Source organism: Typopeltis vanoorti, chromosome 19 (assembly GCF_054136105.1).
Source record: "Typopeltis vanoorti isolate ZY-2024b chromosome 19, IOZ_Tvanoo_1.0, whole genome shotgun sequence".
In the NCBI taxonomy this organism is placed as follows: Eukaryota; Metazoa; Arthropoda; class Arachnida; order Uropygi; family Thelyphonidae; genus Typopeltis; species Typopeltis vanoorti.
The window spans coordinates 55,548,603-55,571,556 of record NC_143567.1 but is presented as its reverse complement, the minus strand read 5'-3'; the positions used below and the strand labels follow the sequence as shown (position 1 = coordinate 55,571,556).

Sequence of the window (22,954 nt, the reverse complement as noted above, 5' to 3'; positions counted from 1 at the left end):
CCCGAACAAACAATGCAAATGTATCCAGTTCACCATCGAGATCAAAAACAACAACTCTCTTCCTTTTCTAGCCCACATATCACATGTCTTCCCTCAGACTGCCTCTCCTTCATAGCCCTCTCTTACCGCAAACCTACACACACACAGAGACCAATACATACATAAAAATTCAAACCACCATCCAACACAAAAACTAGGGGTTATCAGCACCCTCAAACACAGAGCCCTAACAATTTACTTCAATGATCGGGCTCTGAACCAAGAATTTGAAATTATTAGCCAAACGTTTGTTAAAAAATGGCTACAATAAAAAAAAAAAAAAGTTCACAAGATCTTCCATAAAAATGCCATTGAAAGCAAAAAAGATTACAAGAATGCCATTGCCATACCATACATTAGGGGCATATCGGAAAAAAATAGAACACTACTTAAATACAATATTAAGACAACCTTCAAATTCCCTGCAAAATTAAGAAATTTACTTCGCTCTTTCGATGATCCTCTTCCATACCTTGTGGGCAAGGTATGGAAGAGGATGAATTCTGTAAACCCTCTGCAAGGGTTTATAGAATTCAGTGTACCTGTAACCTACCTTACATAGGGGAAACAGGATGCACCATTCCAATTAGAAAAGATGAACACAAATGCCACATTAAATACTTCCACTATGGTAAAACAGGTCTGTAGGACAACATACTCCAAACTTGTCACAGAATTGATGGGAATGGCACCAAGTACCTACACTACACCAAAAGCTGGTTTGAAAGAAAATTCAAAAAAGCCTGTGAAATGCTGAAACATCATACAAATCTGAACAAGAATGATGGATTAATTATTCCAAGAATTTGGAGGATCCATCTTCAACCCTTAGAACAACCCCAAACAGAAGAAAATCTTAATACAAGAGGACTTTAGAAATTGTTTAATGTAGTTCTGCTTTTTTACGCCAAGAGGTTAGGCTAGGGTAAATGATTAAAAAGCATTTAGATTCATCTTACTTTTGTGTAGTGTCATGTAGCTTATATCCTGTACATATGTTTTTCTGATGATGATGACCTCAATACAGAAGTCGAAACATTGAATGTTACTTTCTTAATTATAAGTAAAGTAATTATTCTAACATGTGTTGTGTCTCCATGAATTTTTCACTATGAATGCTGACCACTGTGTAATCTTAAAAGAATCGCCTCACTACCTCTTTCTTGCCTTTTGCAAGAAGGGTGGAACCTATGCTTACAGTAGCAAAAAAATTAATCCTAACACTCACATTTGAAAGAAAAAATTTTAATTTTGCAAGAAAATAAGTATAAAAATTAAAGTCCAACTTTACCTAATTTATATGTACTTCTCTGTTCCTAATAAGTTCATTAATTCACTTAGGTATAGATTCTATCAACATAGAACACATTTTTTTATTTCTGCATCTCGAAACCATACTTTTATAATGGATTGTATTAAGTTATCCTTTGTATCGCAATTTAATTTTCCAAGTCTTTTTTTTTTTCATTATGGCTCACAAATTTTCTATTGGGTTAATGTCAGGAGAGTTACCTGGGCACTGAAGCAATTGGATGTTGTGATTTTAAGGAACTCTTTCACTTTTTTGAAGTGTGGCACGGAATGAGATCCTGTTGCAATTCTTTGTCTGAGTTCTTTGTGGGACCACTCTTTTCTCCAATATTTTTATGTATTGATCACTTTCATCATACCGTCAACAGACACAAGTGATCCCTAACCCCCCCCCCCCAGAACATCTTTTTAGCTAGGTCTTTAGGAGCTGGTTGAAGGTGGGTAGGAGAAGTTTTCTCAGTTGCTGATTTGCAGACATAGGATACTCGCTCTCCTTGGATAAAGAAATGGCTCTCTTATCTGAGATTATAGCCTTCTTCCACTTCTCAACAGTCCAATCTTTGTACACTTTTGTCAACTAGAGCCTTGTTTTCTGCTTAACCTTCATCAACAGTTCTTTCATTTTTGGTCTGTGGGCAACAATCCTCGATGGACTGTCATGTCAGAAACATTAATCCCACTAACTGCCAAGTCTCTATTTAAGTCTACAGCAGACAGTCTGATTCATTTTGCTTTTCCTAACCAGTGAATAATCTTGAGTAAGCATACTTTTCCTTTTTTGCTCACATTTTCCTTTTCAGGAGAAAAGGTACCTGTCTCCCTAAACCTCTTTTTAAAATTGCATTAACAGCACCCAAACCAACACCACACTCATTGGTAATTTGTCTTTGACTCATGGATATGTGTTGAGAAAGAAGACATATTTTTCCTCACTTTCTTGGAGCTGTATCAATTTTATAGCCACACAAAAGGAATAAAACACTACGGATGTCAACTTGTTTACACTATTAAAAATGCACAACACTATTAATAAATATCATAGAGACATATCAAACATGCAGCACTCAACAAAAATAGTAAACTGAAACTGAAAATAGTACCAAAACCAAAAACTTGATGAAAATTCGGTTTGTTCAGATTAATTTTTTTGTTACTGTATTTTGCTAGGTCTGCTATCCCATGCCAAATGTTATGTGATCTGAGATCCTGTCTATCCTCTTGGATAAAGTGAGGTAGGAAGATATCTTCCTACCTCACTTTATTATCTTCATTTGCTGCCTCTATGATTCTCTAAACTGCAAAGATTTCACTGACTTCTTTGACCACCTATCTCTGAAAGTCAATCACATACAATCTAACTCCTTCCTCCACCCCCCCCTCCCCAAACAGCAAGATAATCTTCCTTGCAATTTCAATGTCCACAATTCCAACTGACTTCCCTTCTCCAACTTCACAGACCAAGTTGGTAAAGAAGTCTGTTTGCTATCAGCAATGATCTAACCAAATTGTCCACAAACCCATCCATAATTTCAGACACTCCGCTCAAATTATGACATGCCCAACAGCTTGGACCATCTCATAACTAGCTTCTCTTCCAAATACACTGTTGATGTTAAATCTCTCGGCAAGTCTGACTATAACTTTGTCCATGTCTCCTTTGCTACATCCTTCTCCCCAGTCATTCACAGCCTTGTATCTATAAGCATTGGAAACTACAACAGTGCTAACTGGGATGACCTCCAGGACTTTTATGCAACATTTCCATGGTCTGATTATTATTTCTGATTTTCTGATCCTAGCATTGCTCTGATCTAATAACAAATTCTCGCCAGGTTAAGTGCTTTAATTCTCCACTCCACTCAAAATCCTCAACTTTCTGTAGCAACCACTGTGCCAAAGCTGTCCAAATAAAAAATCAACATATGCCCAACGACTCCAGTCACTGGAGTCGTTGGGTATATGTTGATGCTTACCTTATATTCTGAAGAGTTTGTTCCAGTAGCTGATGAACTGACTTTTCATTGGGAACGTTAGTTCCCTGAAGAAAACAGTGATAGCCTGGTTTTAGTGCTAGTGATTCACCATAATTGCTAGGGATTCACCATAATTGGTGATTCCCTAGCTAGCACAAAATTTCATGTTGTACCAACATTTTGTTTTAAGCCAAGTCAGTATTCAGTTTGGTTGGCTAAATTCCACATCTTCATTTATTCAATATACAGGTGGATGCCTACTAACTGATGAAAAGACTTGGTTGGTTCACTGCCTTTCTTCAAAAGCTGTATGGAGGTTTCTTCCCATTTATTTGGCTTTCACCATTAGGCAACTCCTGAATACAATAATACTAAAACTAAGTTTTTTTTTAGTTTTATGCTCTTTTATGTCACTAAATTCATATAACTTGTTAATGCAAATCAATTTCAACTCTTTAGAAAAGTTTAGGAAAAAAAGTTTATTGGCTATGTTTGAGCAAATTGGTGCAGCTTCTTCTTCACCCACAGATTATGTAGACCATTTGGGCACTGTGAAGGTGACAGTCCTAACATGTCCCCTCTCTAGATGTTTTTATCTTGGGATCTCTTTAACAAGGTAGAGAATGAAGAATTAGTTCGTTTTCTAATATCTATCCAGGTGATTTTAAGTCTCCCCTGGTGTTTTTTACCAGAAGTCAAGCCTTCTAGTGCTATTTTAGATAAATTATTTGATCTTGCCACCAGAGCTGTTTTCGACATATTTTAGTGATATCTTCTTGCATTCTGGCGATGGAGCAGATTTTCTTTCTAAGTAAACCTCATCATTTGTTACATATGCTGTGTATGGTATTATCTTCAAAAGATGCCTGTAGTACTTCATCTCGAAGGCCAAAAGTCTTTTCTCATCTTCCTTTAGCAATGTCCAACTCTCACATCCTTGTAGCAAGACACAGTTAACAAAGTGGCTGTAACCGCTGAAGGGCAATAGTTGCTTCAACAATGAGTACGTTAATATCATGTTTAAACATACGCGCGTAACCACAGTAATAACATTTTTAATAAGTAAATATTTCATCCTAAATATCATAGGGCATCTTCAGTACAGTTAATTCAACCAATACTAGGAATTACAAACAGTTTGGGCACATGCTTACAATGGAATCCCTCTATGCGTGCAGTAGCGTGTTATAGAATTAAATTAAAATATATCTGGGGAAAAAAAGATTACATTAAAAATATTACATTCAATGCCAGAAGACATCATTTTTGATTTGTGAATGCTGATCTTTAATCGATAGTCACTGTTTGTAATTCCTAGTATTGTTTGAATTAACTGTACTGAAGATGTCCTATGATATTTAGGACAAAATATTTACTTATTAAAAATCTTATTACTGTGGTTATGTGTGTACGTTTAGTCATGAATACTCCACAGGTTTCATTATACAACAATATCATATTTAGATCAGCCATCTCTGTGTTGTATGCTGCTTTCCAAGTAGGTAAATCTTTTTACTACTTCCAATTTTTTATCATTAAAAGGAGTTAGAGATAATAAAGGTGACATGAAAATAGGAGAAAAAGATATCCTTGAAGTATGAAATAATTACTTCGAAAAATTGCTAAATAAAACAAGCAATGATAGCACAGTGGTAAAAAAATACTCAACAGGCATACAGACAAGAATACATATCCATACTTAAAGTAGAAAAAGCCATGAAAGGCTTGAAATGTTGAAAGGCAGCAGGAGTAGATGATATTCAACCAGAAATGCTGAAGTATGGTGGTATAAAAGTCTTACAGTGGCTGCACTGCATACTTCAGAAGGCCTGGACAGATGGACAAATTCCAGATGATTGGAGTAGCTCTCATAGTATCCATATATAAAAAGGGAAATAAAACTGAATGTGAGAATTTCAGAGACATTTCATTACTGAGGTAGAATAATTTGCTTGTCTCTGCTCGTCAAAGTATTTTTCAACAACCAAGTGAGTTGATGAGATGATTTAGCCACTTTTGCAATGTGCCCCCTAAACTTCGTCTCCCTATCCACCAACACTCCCAAGTCCCTGACCTCATCAATCTCCTGGAGTACAGTTCTACCAATGTGGTATACTGCTGCTAATCTTTTCACCCCAAAAAGCATAACCTTACATTTTGTCACATTAAATTGACATCCATTCTCCTTAGCCCAGAACTCCAATCTATCCAAGTCTTCCTGCAAGATTTTGACATCTTCTGCATTCACTATTGCCCTACCTAACTTTGCATCATCAGCGAACAAATGAACTGTTCCTCTTAGATCCTTCCCTATATCGTTAATGAACAAATTAAACAGCAGTGGTCCAAGAACAGAACTCTGCAGCACACCACTAGTCACAGGCCGTCTTTTGGACTCTACTCCTGAATAAACTACTCTCTGATATCTCTCCATCAACCACCCACCTATCCATCTCACCAACTCTATATCCATTCCCATATGTTGTAGTTTGCGGATTAGAATTCCATGTGGTATCCTGTCAAATGCCTTAGCCAGGTCCAGCAGTATCACTGTAAATCCATTACCCTTATCCAGTTCAGCCATCACTGTGTTATAAAACTTGAGCAAGTTACTGACACATGATCTACCCTTCACAAAGTCATGCTCTCCCCCGTACAGTATCCCATTTTCATCTATCCAATCCTGTATTTTCCTCTTGACTATTTTCTCCAAGACCTTAACTCCTGATATGCTGATTGGTCGGTAATTTGCAACAGTAGTCTTGGATCTTCCTTTATGCAGTGGAACTATTTTCCCCTCTTTTCACACCTTCGGGATTAAACTAGACCCGAGACTCAGATTAAACAACATGGTCAAGTGCACTGATAATTCTTTAGCCGCTTCATGTAAGACCCGTGCTGGTATACCATCCAATCCCACAGATGTATATTCACATTAATGTTCTGTAATAGACTATTCACCTCCACTTCATTCATCACAATTCCCATATAAACTAATGGTTCCTTCATTTTTTCAATGTAACCGTCTGGGTGATATGCTCTTGCAAAGTGCTCGCTCAGTAATTCCACTATATTGACTGATTCAGTGACCTCCTTACCATCGTCATTCTTAAAATCATTCTGCCATGTACAGTTTTTTTTTTTTTTTTTTTTTTGCTTGCAGTGTATTGAAAGAACCGTTTGGGATTCTCTTTAGCTTGCATAGCTAGTTTCCTTTCATAATCCGCTTTTGATTTTTTTTATCATACTTGTTACCCTTCTGGCCTGCACTTTATACCGTTCGTGTGCCTGCAGGTCACCTTTCTCTTTAAATTCCCTCCACAGTTGTTTATTTTTTGCATCTCAATCTTAATGGTGTTATTCATCCATCTAACCCCTACTTGTTTTACTATTCGGACCCTAGGTATACAATCAGCCATAACCTCCTGTAAATGCTCCTTGATCACTTCCCATGCTGTATCGACATCCAGTCCTTGCAGTTTGTCATACTTGCCTTGTCATACTAAGCTTGTCATACTTGCCAGCACGGTAATTCCACATATACCCTGTCTTGATCGAAAATTCCACACCTTTAGCCACCTCCCAGGTCAAGACCTTATGATCACTCTCACCAATAGGAGCAACATGGCCATATTCATTACAGTCAAATTCTCAGATGCTATTACCAGGTCAAGCACTCTCAAACCCCCTAGTATTTTCAATTACATGCTGTCTCAGATAGTTATCCCTTAATAATTGAATAAAATCCATTTCCTTCCTCACATGTCCTATTCTCCTTCCAATCAGTGTTACCATAGTTGAAATCCCCCATAATAATTACCCTCCTTCCACTCATTTCATCAATTTGTTTATGCATACTATCTCTACCATCAGTATTCTGCTGCATAGAATGTGAGGGACTAGTGCAGATGATCTTCTGCACCACAACCCCAGATTGTTCCAGCAAGCCTCGAAATGATATTATTTCTCATTTTAGTTTTGTAGGACAGGTTGATGATGTGCCTTTTATAGGTCAGGCTTCTGTCCAGTCTCACTCCATGGTATTTCTGGTGAGGCTCATGTTCTACTGTTTTGCCATAGAGAGAGAGAGAGAGGTTGAGGTGTCAATTTGCCTCTGCATTTTCAAGTGGAATGCTGTGGACACTTCGTTGTCACCTGGATTAGGCTTCACGTACCACTGCTTGAATTACTCTTCCAGGTCTGTGTTCAAGGTTGTTTCCAGGTTGGCAAAGGAGGTAGATTGGTGTGGGATCTAGGTCATCGGCATACATATGTTTGCTTGAGCTGGTATGTGGTAAGTCAGACATGTAGTTGTTAAACCGTAAAGGGACTAACACAGAGCCCTATGGAAGACCATTGTGGAGGAATTTGAATCTGCTCTTTTTTCCACCAATATAGACCCAGATCTTTCTATTGGAGAGAATGGATTCAAAAATCTGGAAAATTTTTTTGCACCTTATAATATAATATTGCCTAGCTTCAGGAGGAGGAGGCCTCTGATCCAGACTGTGTCATAAGCTGATGTTAAGTCGATGAAAGTGATTCTGGATTTAAGTTTTTTCTGGAAACTTGCTTCGATTTGTGTTGTCAGGGCTCGGACCTGGTCACAGCAACTTCTTCCTAGCCTGAAGCCAGCTTTTTCAGTCTGCTTTCGACGAGTGGTGGAATTCTTTTAAGGAGAATTCTTTCAGAGAGCTTAAAGGTGGAGCAAAGCAAGGAGATAGGTCATAGATTTTTTTATATTATTTTGATCTTTCCCTGGTTCGGCACAGCAATTATTTTGGCTTCCTGCCACAGTTTTGGTAGTTTTCTAGTTATAATTTTTGAGAAAAGGGCGGCCAGCCATGTTTGACCACATTGACCGAGATGTTTTAGAAACTTGGGAAGGATACCATCCACTCCTGCAGCTTTGCCATTCTTGGTGAATTTTAAGGCTTCCTATGCCTCTTCCAAAGAAATTGGGCATACAAGTTCAGGAAGCTTGGGGCCCATCTTCAGATTTTTTCTGATGAAAGATTGCACAGTTATTTTCCTGGTAGAGCTGGGACATATCTTGGAGGGTTTCAGTAAATGATTAGCCATTTGATTAGGAGTTCTCTGGAGGTTTGTATGTTGTTAGTTCTGCGCCCCCCCCCCCCCCAGTATTCTCAGAAGTGACCAACTTTTCCAGCTAGATTTGTTGAAGTCAAGTTCATGGATGGTTGAGATCCATCTTTCCTTTCTGTTTTTGTTGAGTATTGCTATGAGCTCCTTAGCAATAGTTGAGTCTTCAGTTTCTTCATATTTGGCTAAAGGTTTCTCAGTTTCCTAACTACAGCATATGGATGTATTTTTTTCTGCTGCCTCGAGGCTTTGGCTGCAGTTTTGATTAGATTAACATATCTGGGATAGCAATTAGGGGTGGGTGGTATAGATGTAGTGATTTGCTCAATTTGTTTCTCAAATACATTCCAGTTGGATCTGCAAAGGTTCCATCTAGCGATTGGTGTTCCACTGATGATTTGGATTGATGTGCCTGTCTCCATTAGTGTAGAACAATGCTGGACTGTTAGGGAATCTGTTGAGGATGGTTCTGGTTGTTGGCAGAGGGTGGTCTCAGAGTCTTTAGAGACTATACACAGATATGGGGTGTGGGTTCTGTTCCATCTGGCTGAGTGAAGAGTGCCTTCTTGCTTGGCATCATAGATCAAATATAAGTTATATGTATCCATCCAGTTAACTAGATTATCACCATCTTGATTGTTAGAGGAATAGCTCCACATGGTGTGATGAGAGTTGAAGTCACCAACATAGGTAGCAGAGTGAGGTGATGGCCAGTCCATCTGGTCAGGCCAGGATCGAAATAGTGGTTTTGTATATCTTCTGATGAGATATCAAATCTAAGACCCTCATTCCACATATAGCCTCTTATGTACTGCTTAAGATAGTTGTCCTTCAAAATCTCAAGAAATTCATTCTTTTTGTTTCCAGATGCTATCTCTTCATTCCAGTCTATATTACCATAATTGAATATTAGCTACACCAGTTAACCTAAACATTGCTTTCTCACTGCCATTCACATTACCAGGTCTATAGCAGTAACCATACTAAACATTTCATCCTGTCCACCTCCACTTCACACCATACTTCAAAACCACTGTCACTGTTTGCTCCTTGCATGTCCACCCTAAATGGACACAACTCCTCTGCTAGCATCAATAGTCTTCATGAAAGACTAATATCCCTCTCTCTATTCTGTCAGAATGTCATCCTCGTTCAGCTATGTCTCGCTTATTCCAACAATTTTTGGGCAAATGAACTCTATGAATGCTACAATTTATTCCCCTTGTTTCAGCATTTGTAAACACATACACACTAATTCATTTCTGTTTCTATAAGAAGTCCCACTGACTCCATTTCTTGGATATGACCCCCCCCCCAAGTCCATTTTTTTCTATCATTGCTGATATTATACCCCTCCCCCAGACCTAAATGCCACCCCCATATCCTTAACTATCTTAATCCTTTCTTGCATACTCACACATCTACTCCTAAAACCATTATCTACACTTCTCATGCAGTGTCTCCTTGTCTACTCTGACTTCTTCACCCCATTTCCCTGTCCATCTTGTGTTCATTCTCTTCATTTGTGTCAGTCACCTTTCCATTTGCAAACTCTTCTGGCTTTTAATCCATTTAAATGTATTCCATCTCTTTTATACAGCTCTATCCATCCCACACGTTCACAATATGAACTATTTTAATTATCTTGCTCACCTTCTCAACTCATCATCATCATACCTGGGTAAAACACTGACTATCTTACCTACCACATTGTTATCTTTCACTCTCCTTAAGAGCCTCCTGACATCCATCGTTATATTCCCCTTGTTACCAGTCAAATCATTTGTGCCAACTACCACTATTAACTGTTTTGCTCGTGTACTCCTCTTATCAAATGCTTCATTCACCCTATTCATTCTACTTCCTGGAAAGCAAACCTTGTGCACCTTTTAACTCGCCACACCTATGATCATCGAATCCCCATACATTGCTACTCTCAGATCATTCAGTATTTCTTTCAAATCTTTTGTGTCATTCTTCCTCATACTTCTGTGCAAATCCATAACAACTCAGTTCGTATAAAGATAAGGCGAGGGATTAAACTTACAAGGAAATCCATGACTATTTTTCACGGTATTAACAACACCACAAACACTTTTATCCACAAGGATGTTTTATTAATGCTAATATTTCGCTGGTTTTTAACTCAGCATCATCAGAGCACAACACACATGTAAACGCGACAGCGAGTGGGTGAAACAATAAAATTGCGAAAGACAAAAGATCTAAAGTCCTATTTTTGGCGCCCTCTAACGAAAAAAAAAAAAAAAAAAAAAAAAAAAAAAAAAATGGCAGCAGTTATCCAGGAGTTTTTCTTAGGATAACCGTCTCCCAAATTTTTGGCAAATTAATGCAACCATATTTGTTAAGGTTGGGAGAATTCTTCAAAGCCATTGCTGACTCAAAAAATAATCTTTCAGATCTATAACAACTCCTAAATAGCACATTCGTTTTCCTCCATCTAATCCTGTGTGAAGGAGTGTCCAAAGCGTGGTCTGCCAGTCCCGACTTGCCATAGTAATAGTAGCGAATGTATCTTTCATGTTCTTCCAGGCGGATGTTCACTGATCTTCCTGTTTGCCCATAATAGGCCAAGTCACAGTCACATGGAACTTCATACACTCCTGGGTGTACTAAAGGGTGAAGTTTATCCTTTGGCGAGCGGATCAGAGTTGCCAGCTTGACATGAGGCTTGAAGGTGGTGCGAAGGCCATGTTTCAACAATACTTTGGCTATCTTTTCCGATGTACCTCTGATATAGGGAATGGAAATGGTCATGTTGTATTCTTGTGTATTGGGGGGGGGCAGAGTAATGGGCCTATGTAGTATTTTTTCTATTTTGTAGGGATTGTAGCCGTTGGCTAAGAACGTATGGCGCAGGTACTGGAGTTCAGTGGTCAGAGCTGTATCGTTAGAACAAATGGCTCTGGCTCTGTGTGTAAGTGTTTTTAAAATGCCGTACTGTTGGACTGGGTGATGATGTGATTGTTTATGTAGGTATCTTCCTGTGTGTGTAGGCTTCCTGTAAATAGAAAAGGATAGTGATCCATCTGAAAGGCGGGTGACTAATGTGTCAAGAAATGGTAGACAGTTATTTGATTCTTTTTCCACTGTGAAGTGAATTTTGGGGTGTTGGCTGTTTAGGTAGGTGACAAAAGCGTCCAAAGTGTCTTGTCCATGGGGCCAGATGGCAAACACATCGTCTACGTAGCGCAACCAGACTTGTGGCTTGTACGTAGCTGTGGTAAGTACTTGGTTTTCAAAGTGTTCCATGTAAAAATTTGCTAATGGGGGGGAGAGGGGGGAACCCATTGCAGTACCATTAATCTGTTTGTAGAATTTCCCACCCCATGTAAAGTAACCTGCATTCATAGTAAATTGAAATAATTCAAAAATGTCTGGGGGAAATTTAGACTTGATTAAATCAAGAGTGTCTATAAGTGGTACATTGGTAAATAGGGAGGTGACATCGAAACTAACCATTATGTCTGAATTTTTTAGGATTAGATTTTTAACCAGTGTTTTGAAATGGATTGAATTTTTAACAAAAGTAGAGGAGTTGCCAGTGAGTGGGGCAAGAGACTTAGCTAAATGCCGGGCCAGTTTATATGTGGGACTATCTATGCTATCAACTATGGGGCGTAGGGGAACATTAGTTTTGTGGATTTTTGGTAATCCATAAATACGGGGTGTTTTAACATGAGCCTCATGTTCAAGCCTCATGTCAAGCTGGCAACTCTGATCCGCTCGCCAAAGGATAAACTTCACCCTTTAGTACACCCAGGAGTGTATGAAGCTCCATGTGACTGTGACTTGGCCTATTATGGGCAAACAGGAAGATCAGTGAACATCCGCCTGGAAGAACATGAAAGATACATTCGCTACTATTACTATGGCAAGTCGGGACTGGCAGACCACGCTTTGGACACTCCTTCACACAGGATTAGATGGAGGAAAACGAATGTGCTATTTAGGAGTTGTTATAGATCTGAAAGATTATTTTTTGAGTCAGCAATGGCTTTGAAGAATTCTCCCAACCTTAACAAATATGGTTGCATTAATTTGCCAAAAATTTGGGAGACGGTTATCCTAAGAAAAACTCCTGGATAACTGCTGCCATTTTTTTTTTTTTTTTTTTTTTTTTTTTTTTCGTTAGAGGGCGCCAAAAATAGGACTTTAGATCTTTTGTCTTTCGCAATTTTATTGTTTCACCCACTCACTGTCGCGTTTACATGTGTGTTGTGCTCTAATGATGCTGAGTTAAAAACCAGCGAAATATTAGCATTAATAAAACATCCTTGTGGATAAAAGTGTTTGTGGTGTTGTTAATACCGTGAAAAATAGTCATGAATAACCATCAACGCCTAAGCTTATCAGTTAGATTAATGATTCTACACGGAGAAGATATTGTCTACAAAGCGCGACGGTTCGGTAAGTTAAAACTGAAATTGTCCAGAAAATTGAACCGGTTAGCCTTCCTTAAACGATGCCGCGACAACGACATTATTCCATCGTTTCTGAAATTCAAAGAAAAGTTGCAATCGGCAAAGGCACATCGTATTTATCGACGGGCGAGTTTAGCGCTTCTTCGAGAACAAATCGCCGCTACTCGCATAGAGCTTAGTAAGCTAAACAGCTCTATCACAGCCCTACAACAAGAACTAATAAACTTATTAAATCCTGAAATATGGACTGTCCTACAGCAGATCTCCGAAGTTGCAGCAAAAAAAGAATTCACAAAAGTTAAAAGCAAGCACCTAAAGAAATTTGAACTACTACAACAGCGCCAACATACGAAGTCCCGACCGCAACTTCAACGAGACCACGTGGTCGTAAACCTATCGTCGGAAACACTCACTGAAGAAGCCAAGAACGCTCTCAGTCTAGGACATAACTTTGCCATCGCGCCCAAACGAATTCCCAAACTCGAAATTATGATGAAAGTAGAACGGGGTATTCACGATCTTCCGCCAGCAATGGCCAATAACGTGCGACTAGACATAGCAAATATTATAAACAAAGCTAAGCCGCCAAAAAGTAATATACCACATAAGCAAATAACTGCCCTAAAAAAGTTATATAATAATAAAAATATTATTATTACAAAAGCCGATAAAGGCAATGCAACAGTTATCATGAATAAAGAAGAATATAACAAAAAAATGCAAGATCTTATATGTGACAGTTCCACCTATCAAAGTATACATCGAGACCCTACAATGTCGCAAAAGAAAAAAGTCCGAAAATTACTAAAAAAAGTGACATCATGGCCCAAAGAAATCATCAGGAAAATAAAACCAATTCATGTTAAAACACCCCGTATTTATGGATTACCAAAAATCCACAAAACTAATGTTCCCCTACGCCCCATAGTTGATAGCATAGATAGTCCCACATATAAACTGGCCCGGCATTTAGCTAAGTCTCTTGCCCCACTTACTGGCAACTCCTCTACTTTTGTTAAAAATTCAATCCATTTCAAAACACTGGTTAAAAATCTAATCCTAAAAAATTCAGACATAATGGTTAGTTTCGATGTCACCTCCCTATTTACCAATGTACCACTTATAGACACTCTTGATTTAATCAAGTCTAAATTTCCCCCAGACATTTTTGAATTATTTCAATTTACTATGAATGCAGGTTACTTTACATGGGGTGGGAAATTCTACAAACAGATTAATGGTACTGCAATGGGTTCCCCCCTCTCCCCCCCATTAGCAAATTTTTACATGGAACACTTTGAAAACCAAGTACTTACCACAGCTACGTACAAGCCACAAGTCTGGTTGCGCTACGTAGACGATGTGTTTGCCATCTGGCCCCATGGACAAGACACTTTGGACGCTTTTGTCACCTACCTAAACAGCCAACACCCCAAAATTCACTTCACAGTGGAAAAAGAATCAAATAACTGTCTACCATTTCTTGACACATTAGTCACCCGCCTTTCAGATGGATCACTATCCTTTTCTATTTACAGGAAGCCTACACACACAGGAAGATACCTACATAAACAATCACATCATCACCCAGTCCAACAGTACGGCATTTTAAAAACACTTACACACAGAGCCAGAGCCATTTGTTCTAACGATACAGCTCTGACCACTGAACTCCAGTACCTGCGCCATACGTTCTTAGCCAACGGCTACAATCCCTACAAAATAGAAAAAATACTACATAGGCCCATTACTCTGCCCCCCCCCAATACACAAGAATACAACATGACCATTTCCATTCCCTATATCAGAGGTACATCGGAAAAGATAGCCAAAGTATTGTTGAAACATGGCCTTCGCACCACCTTCAAGCCTCATGTCAAGCTGGCAACTCTGATCCGCTCGCCAAAGGATAAACTTCACCCTTTAGTACACCCAGGAGTGTATGAAGCTCCATGTGACTGTGACTTGGCCTATTATGGGCAAACAGGAAGATCAGTGAACATCCGCCTGGAAGAACATGAAAGATACATTCGCTACTATTACTATGGCAAGTCGGGACTGGCAGACCACGCTTTGGACACTCCTTCACACAGGATTAGATGGAGGAAAACGAATGTGCTATTTAGGAGTTGTTATAGATCTGAAAGATTATTTTTTGAGTCAGCAATGGCTTTGAAGAATTCTCCCAACCTTAACAAATATGGTTGCATTAATTTGCCAAAAATTTGGGAGACGGTTATCCTAAGAAAAACTCCTGGATAACTGCTGCCATTTTTTTTTTTTTTTTTTTTTTTTTTTTTCCGTTAGAGGGCGCCAAAAATAGGACTTTAGATCTTTTGTCTTTCGCAATTTTATTGTTTCACCCACTCACTGTCGCGTTTACATGTGTGTTGTGCTCTGATGATGCTGAGTTAAAAACCAGCGAAATATTAGCATTAATAAAACATCCTTGTGGATAAAAGTGTTTGTGGTGTTGTTAATACCGTGAAAAATAGTCATGAATAACCATCAACGCCTAAGCTTATCAGTTAGATTTACAAGGAAATCTTTATATTACATTTTCAGTACCTTACGCTTCTGCCATCTTACCACTCACAGCCACTAACTTGCTGCTGTCTATGCACACTACATTACAACTCATTATTGCTAACTTGCTGTTATTTTCACCTCCTGTCTTACTGTTACCATTCTCAACTCTTTACACTCAGTTGTACTGTGAATTGGAGTTGTACTCCACTTACTCCTATAGCCACATCCTTTGTCCACTACTGCTCACATTCTGTATCTTGTAATCCATAAGCATGCTACACTTCTTGCACACTCAAACTCTCATCTCTCCTATTAATACTTTCCACATATCTTCAGTCTTTCCTCCAAGGATACCTAGTCCAGCCATGAATACTGTTACTATTTGAATAGCACATAAACCTTTAATCTGTCAGTAAATCATTTACAGCTTTCAGCACATACAAACCATATGTATAACATGCATATAGCAGCACTCGATGTTCAGAATGTCCCCTTTTGCCTTCATGCACAGCCAAAGTTTGTGAGGCCATGTATCGATAGTGGCACATCTAACGGAAATGCTGCCACTGCTCATTCCAAATCCGCCTTCGTGTTGCCGATTCTGATAGGGAGCCATCCACATCACTCGAAGTGAGTGGCCAGTCAGAAATCTGGCTACCCAATTCAGAAGTCAAGGGGACAGACCGAGCAGTCTTTGACATTCTCCACAACACTTGCATTAACTTAGGACATGGGGGATGGGCTACATGGATGAAAAATGAATTGCACAGTAAGTATAAAAATGTAACCAAAGTTTGTGGTTTTGCAAACAGTGTCAGACCAAAATGTCCATTCCTCACAAAGGTTTGGTTCTAAGCTTATGGTTCTTAAGGCATTTAACTTGTGATGTCAACTCAATCTTATTGATATGCAAAGTAATGCTCATGGAGAATACAAGTTCTTACTTAAGTATCAGGATCACTTGAAAAAAATTATGTTTCTACAAAACAAAAGACAGAAGAAGTTGCATACAACCTGCTGGATATTTTCACTATTATTGAAGCCCCAAGTGTGTTGCATTTGGACAATGAAGAGAGTTAATAAAGTAATAAATGAACTTAATATGTGGCCTGAACTAAAGATGGTTCATGGTGAACCAAGAAATAGCCAAAGCCAAGGTTCCATAGAAGGAGCTAATCAAGACATTCAGAATGTGATTATTACACGCTTGCAGACAAATAAATCAAGACATTGGGCTCAAGGACATAAATTTATTTACTTTATGAAAAATCACTCGTACCACAGTTATACAGCAATTACCTTATGAGGTCTTGTTTGACTGTAAAGCTAAAGTAGGTCTGAGCACTTCATGTCTACCAGAAGACATCATGGACAACAGGGGATGTAACAAATGATGATTTGGAGAGAGCATAACAAGAAATGGAAAGTAGCATAAATGTCCCGAACATTGACAATGATGACAACAAAACATTTGACAAAAAGAAGACAGGGTCTATAAATATTAACCAAGAAACATTTAACAAAGACATGAAAATATTGTATATAGTATGCACAGAGGAATGTACATCTGCCCATTCTTGTGAATCGTGTGAGAAGCCTATTCATACGATCTGCAGAGTGACACCTGAAGAAGAAAATGGAGGCTACAGAGAGAAAGTTATGTGCACTCTCTGTAAATAGAAAGAAATAATTGGCCATTTTGTGAACTGACTGACCAGATTTCAGACTTTGGTCCTAACATATATACTGCTTTATAAGTTCTTTCTGTATTCTGTATTTCTCAAAACATAAGCTGTGGACATATGCAGTAATTTTAACATAGCTACTTAATGGATATGCTATCTTGTCTTAAAGTTTAAAAATTAAGCTTTATATTGTCGTGTATTTTGATCTGGCTACTTAAGGGTTATTTTTCATAATGTTTTATTTTGTATTAGTATATTACTTGATGCAGATGGACACATAAGCTTAACAGACTTTGGCCTTAGTAAAGAAGCTTTAAGTGATCAGAAAGCATACTCGTTTTGTGGTACTGTAGAGTATATGGCTCCAGAAGTAATAAATCGTAAAGGACATACTACAGCTGCAGACTGGTGGTCATTTGGAGTTCTTATGGTAAGTTTATGGCAAATATATGCATTTAATTTTCTGATTTTGCTAATTAAATCATAATTAAGAAAATTGAGCCTCTGTAGCTTATGCAGTATAGATGAACCCTCTAGTCGGAAATCCCATCCATGATGTGAGGAACCTTTATCTGGTCTCTTTCGACGAAAGGCGAGTTAATCAGTCGCATACGGAGGAAGAGGGTTTTTTCATCCAGAAACTCTGGCTTTTCATCTGCCAGAACAGTCAAACTGGCCCCATGAACATACAGATTACAGTCAGTAATACTTAAGGGATGGGCCTGATTTGTCAGCTCTGCTGGCCCTGAGCCCAGATAAAATAGGAGAGATTGAGATGGTGCCATACGTCCCCGTAAAAGGGGCTCATGGCCATTGTATCATCATATGAAATTTAAAAAAAAAAAAATTAACAAAATTCACAATTGAGTAAATTACAAATGTAATGCTTACTGAAAATTGACTTGAACATATTTTAATCTAATTTCTGGTATTAACAAAAACATAAATGATGTTCACTTGCAGTCTTCCAGACCAGACATTTTATTCCTGGTAAAAACCCGAATTGCAGCTATATCTACTATCTATCTCCAGTGACCAAATTACATACTTCATGATTCTTTTTGCCACGAGAGTGGCAATTATTGTTTAGAGAAGAAAATTATTAATTGCCATTTGTTATGAGATTATCTCTATTAAGATATTTTTATATTCAGAGTCTTTATTATTTACATAAGGGTTCAATTCCAATTGATGCAATGTCTTTTAAATTTTCTTTTAGAATCCAAAAAAAGTGCTGAATCAAGACCAAATACAAAAAATATGCAATTTTAATAAAATTAAAACAATATCTATGTTTCAGATAAAATAACATAACTACAAAATACTGGATCCAAGCCCTTCTAAAATAAATCTACGCTTTAGAGATTTCCTTATCCAAAATTATCAAAATCACCCATTTTCTGACTCTATTACTGGATTATTTAATATATACTTGATCACATCTACCAGACTAAACACCTTTTCACAACAACAAAAATGTTCATAGCCTTTTTCTGAAAATATAAAATTTTCTTCTTCTTTTCCGTAGGATCCTTGTTTTCTCCCTTATATAGCACACAATATTATTTCTCCTGTCTCACTGACATTTAAATATTCTTACCTATTGCAGTTCAATTTGACACATAATTTACTAATTTTTGTATCGGAGGAAAAAAGTTTTTCTACTACTTCAAAAACAACATATCTAAGTTGAGGTAACTCCATCGCCCTTCCCAGTAGAAATAAAAAAAATATATCTGGCATCCTTAAGACGGATGAAACTTGCTAATCAGCGTTTCCTCGAACATTCCTTTAGAACATAGACTGCAATATCTTCTTTTATTTACTAATTACTTGTTGACAGCCTCAACTTCTCCAGTTTAGACTCATTGTTTTTCTATTCCTTTTCGAAAATTCTATTAAATTTTCTTCCAACTGTCACATAAAAGTAAATAAACTTCATAAGAACAAAATTCCTCCAGTCTGCGTTCTTAAACTTCAATTAACTCTCTCTTATTTTTCTCTTGTCACTTTGATACTGAACACTCTATCCATTGGCTGTCAATCACGCATCAAACTCCTCAGCAAGCATGCGCACTACATGAAAATTGTAAGCGAGAAGTTATGTGTAATGGTTGACATGTTGCCTCTGTTAGCGTAATGAGAATGTTTTTATAAAACACAACACTTAATAATTTTAAACTGCAATAAAATTTCTGAAAGTAACACAACTATCCAAATTCAGTAAGTACATAAATTTTTTAAATGATTTACATTTCATTTTGACAAAATAACATCAATAGTGGGCATTACAAGTGCTAACAATATTCATAATTTTAAATTATTATTTTTACACTATGCCTTTGTGAAATCTGACATAACCTGCCGGACAATGGCTAATTTATAATCCCCTGCTTTTGGCCTTCTTTGTCTCAAGGTTTCCTTGACACATTTGGTAATATTCGTTTGTTGCATTTACCAGTCTCTAAACACCACTCAGACCTCTTTATATTCCCTTCCATGAAACTTAACCATCTGCAATCCGTCTATCTAAATAGTGAGGTCATCTTCCTGAGTGACCTCAATGTTCACAATTTCAGCTGGTTCCCATGTTCCAACAGCACCAACCAAGCTGAATAATAAGCAGAACTCTTTGCTATAAGTAATGATCTAACATAAATCGTACATCTTCCTACTCGAATTCCTGATAACTCTCTTCACTCTCCAAGTACTCAATCTCTTTTTGACCAGTTGTAGCTATCGCCTCTTTTCTTGGCAACTCAGACCTCGATCTTGTACAAGTTTCCTTTTACAAAATGCCCTTTTTCCAACCACTCCTGATCTCCCATCCTATGGCACTACAAAGGAGCCATTTGGGATGGCCTCAGGAATTTCTACTCCTCCTCCTCATCTTTGTCTGACTAATGCTTCCACTCATCTGACCCTAACAACTGCTGCAGATAAGTACAGAAATTTTCACTGGCATCCCCATTTAATCCATAATCCTCATCTACTTTCCAAGCCCTGGTTCAACCTAAAGTGTATAAAAACAGTCTAAGAAAAAAATTCAGCTTACCACATGTGGCTAGCATCCAGAACCTTAGCTTCATACTCTGCCTATACCAAAGCATGCAACATATATTTAAATCAGTCATCAGCAGATACAAATCTGATTTCATAAAAGCCAACAACAGAAAACTTCTGTCAAAATGAAAGCTGTGTCTTCTGGTACCTTGCGAAGGCTTTTGGATGCAACTTCTGCTTGCTTGCACCTTCCACTCCATTCTCTCTCTCTCCATCATCCTGATGGCGCCACTGTTACTTCACCCAGAGATAAAACTGACCTCTTAGCATCTCTGTTTTCCTCAAATTCCTGCATAGATGACCAAGGGAAATCACTTCCTACCATACCGGAATCCAAGCGTATATGTCTCCTGTAGTTCTTCGACAAAAAGACGATGAGAAAACTACTAAATAACTTCAACACTAAAATGTCTTTTGGTCATGATGGCATTGCTCCAGAGCTAACACCATCCTGCATAGTCTCTACAGTCTATTATACATAGCTGATACTTATCTCAATGCATGGAAGCAATCTCATACCATCATATTCTCAAAAAAGGGCAATGGTAGTCTACCATCAAACTACTGACCAATTGCCATCACCTTGCTCCTTTCCAAAGTAATAGAGAAAGTTATCAATAGCTAACACTTCCACTAATTGGAGGCCCACCAAGTAATCAGCAATCACCAGTACAGATTCTGCCATTCAAGAACCACAGCTGACATCGTAGCTTACATCACCCACCTTGGGCATGTGTCATGGAAAGGTTTGGAAAAACTTGTGCTGTCACCTTTGACATTTCCAAAGCTTTTGACTGTGTGTGTGTGTGTGTGTGTGTGTGTGGCATTGAGGCCTGCTAAACAAATTGCCATCCTTTGGTCTTCCTACCACCTCTGTAGTTGGGTAGCCAGTTTTTTCTTTGGTCATTCTCTGTGAGTCATGTTAGATCTCTCTCTCTCAGATTTACCACCAGGGCTTTGAGGTACTTTGTCCTATCACCTGCTCTCTTGCTCTTGTACATAATGACCTATTCACACTAGTCCTCTCCACAGCTATTTGCAGATAATAGTGCTCTCCACTCATTTGACAAATGAGTGGAGAGCACTATTACTTTCTCTGACTTTCCAGGCTACAAGATCATCTACGCGTAGTGCCTTAAACATGGATCTACATCACTATCCTTCAATGGGATGAGGACAATCTTGTTATGTTCAATGCCACAGAAACAGTTTTGTCTTTCTCTTGCAAAAGAGATCTCAGCTCACTCATCGTCATTCTAAGTAATATGCAAATCATCAGACAAGACTAGATCTCCCTGCTTGGACTAACATTTACCTCCAATCTCTCCTGGCATAAACATAGCCTCCTCAGCATCCAAAAAACTAGGCATTCTTTTTCAAGATGCTATTATAAACCCAGCCAGCCCTTAACTACATACAAATCCCAAATTTGCCCATGCTTAGAACAGTCACATGTTTTCCTTAATATCCTTGACATTGTCCAGGGACAAGCAATTTGGCTTATAGATGATTCCTCGCTTACAAATTCACTTCAGCTTCTATCTCACAGATGCAGTGTGTCAGCACCATGTGTGTTCCAGAGGTACTTTCATGGTAACTGCACCAGTGAATTGGCAACCATCATTCCTCCACTTTCTGTTGCACCTGTTAATACAAGAGCATTAGCTGCCTAGCATCCCTTTACTGTGCAACTGCAAACACACCAAACCTGCTTCTCTGCTTTCTCTTTTCTTCCTTTATCGAAGTATTGCCAATGGTAAGGAATTAACTTGCAAAAATCTAAGATATTGACAATTGCATCACAGAATAGACAAAATTGTCATACAGATATCTCATAGAGAAATTATGTATTTTTATGCTAATTATGAAAAGGAAAGCAGAATATTTCTCATTTGAAGTTTTTGAATGATGCATTAATTGAAATTCGTACAAATAGCTTTCTTTCCCCCATGACTTGCCACTCATCAGACAGAATGGAATCTACTTGTTCCTGCTCTATTTTGTTGTAAGGATCAACATTTCATTTGAATGTTCATGTTTAGAACATGTCCATGCTTTTCTAGCTTGTCACAGTTTGTATGGTGCCTTTTTATTTATCATTACCAACTTATATTACCAACTCATTACAATATATATAACTGTATTATATGTTATGTAATACAGTTATATATATTGTATATAACTGTATTACATAACAGTTTTCCTCCAAATCAATCTATTACTTGTGAGCACTACAATATTGTCATATCTAACATTTCATGCTTCTAAGACCCTTCTAACCGAATCAATCCACCTAGACTGGTCTTCCTCTGGGTCTCTTTCTTGGCATCAAACACCTCTTTTGCTAACCTTTCTTTGCCATTTAAATGGCCATTCCACTTTAGATTAGCTCTGCTAACACATTCTTCAATGCTGATAATGTCAAGTTCCTTTCTAGTGTCTTTATTTTTAATATGATTCTGCCATTGACACCATTGGGTCAATACCCTAATTTTTCTCTGAACCCTCATATCTGTGGTCTCTAGTCTTTGATCAAGTGCTTTATTTCTAACCCAATTCTTGAATCTACAACTTAAAACTGGTTTAAACATTGTCTTGTATATTGCTAGTTTGGTGTTTTGGCTAATTTCTTTCTTATTTCATATAAATTTATTCATCTAGCTACCACCCACCATACCAGCTTTGCTTATTCTGTTGTCCATTTCCAGATTTAACCTGCCATCTTCACTAAAAACTGTGCCTACACCTCTGAATCAAAAAATTAGAATAATCAAAGAAAATGGATTGAATGATTTGCAATTCTAAT

The 22,954-nt window shown here is 38.0% G+C and overlaps 1 protein-coding gene across 1 annotated transcript in view; it reads left to right on the top strand.

Annotated features, from left to right (window-relative positions):
• The window catches only part of LOC150096137 (ribosomal protein S6 kinase 2 beta-like), a 335,208-nt gene that overhangs the window by 145,344 nt on the left and 166,910 nt on the right, over positions 1-22,954 (top strand). The window contains exon 8 of the mRNA XM_090409619.1: positions 17,338-17,515. Within this exon, the coding sequence (XP_090265745.1) occupies positions 17,338-17,515 (178 nt within the window). The remainder of the gene's footprint in view (positions 1-17,337; positions 17,516-22,954) is intronic.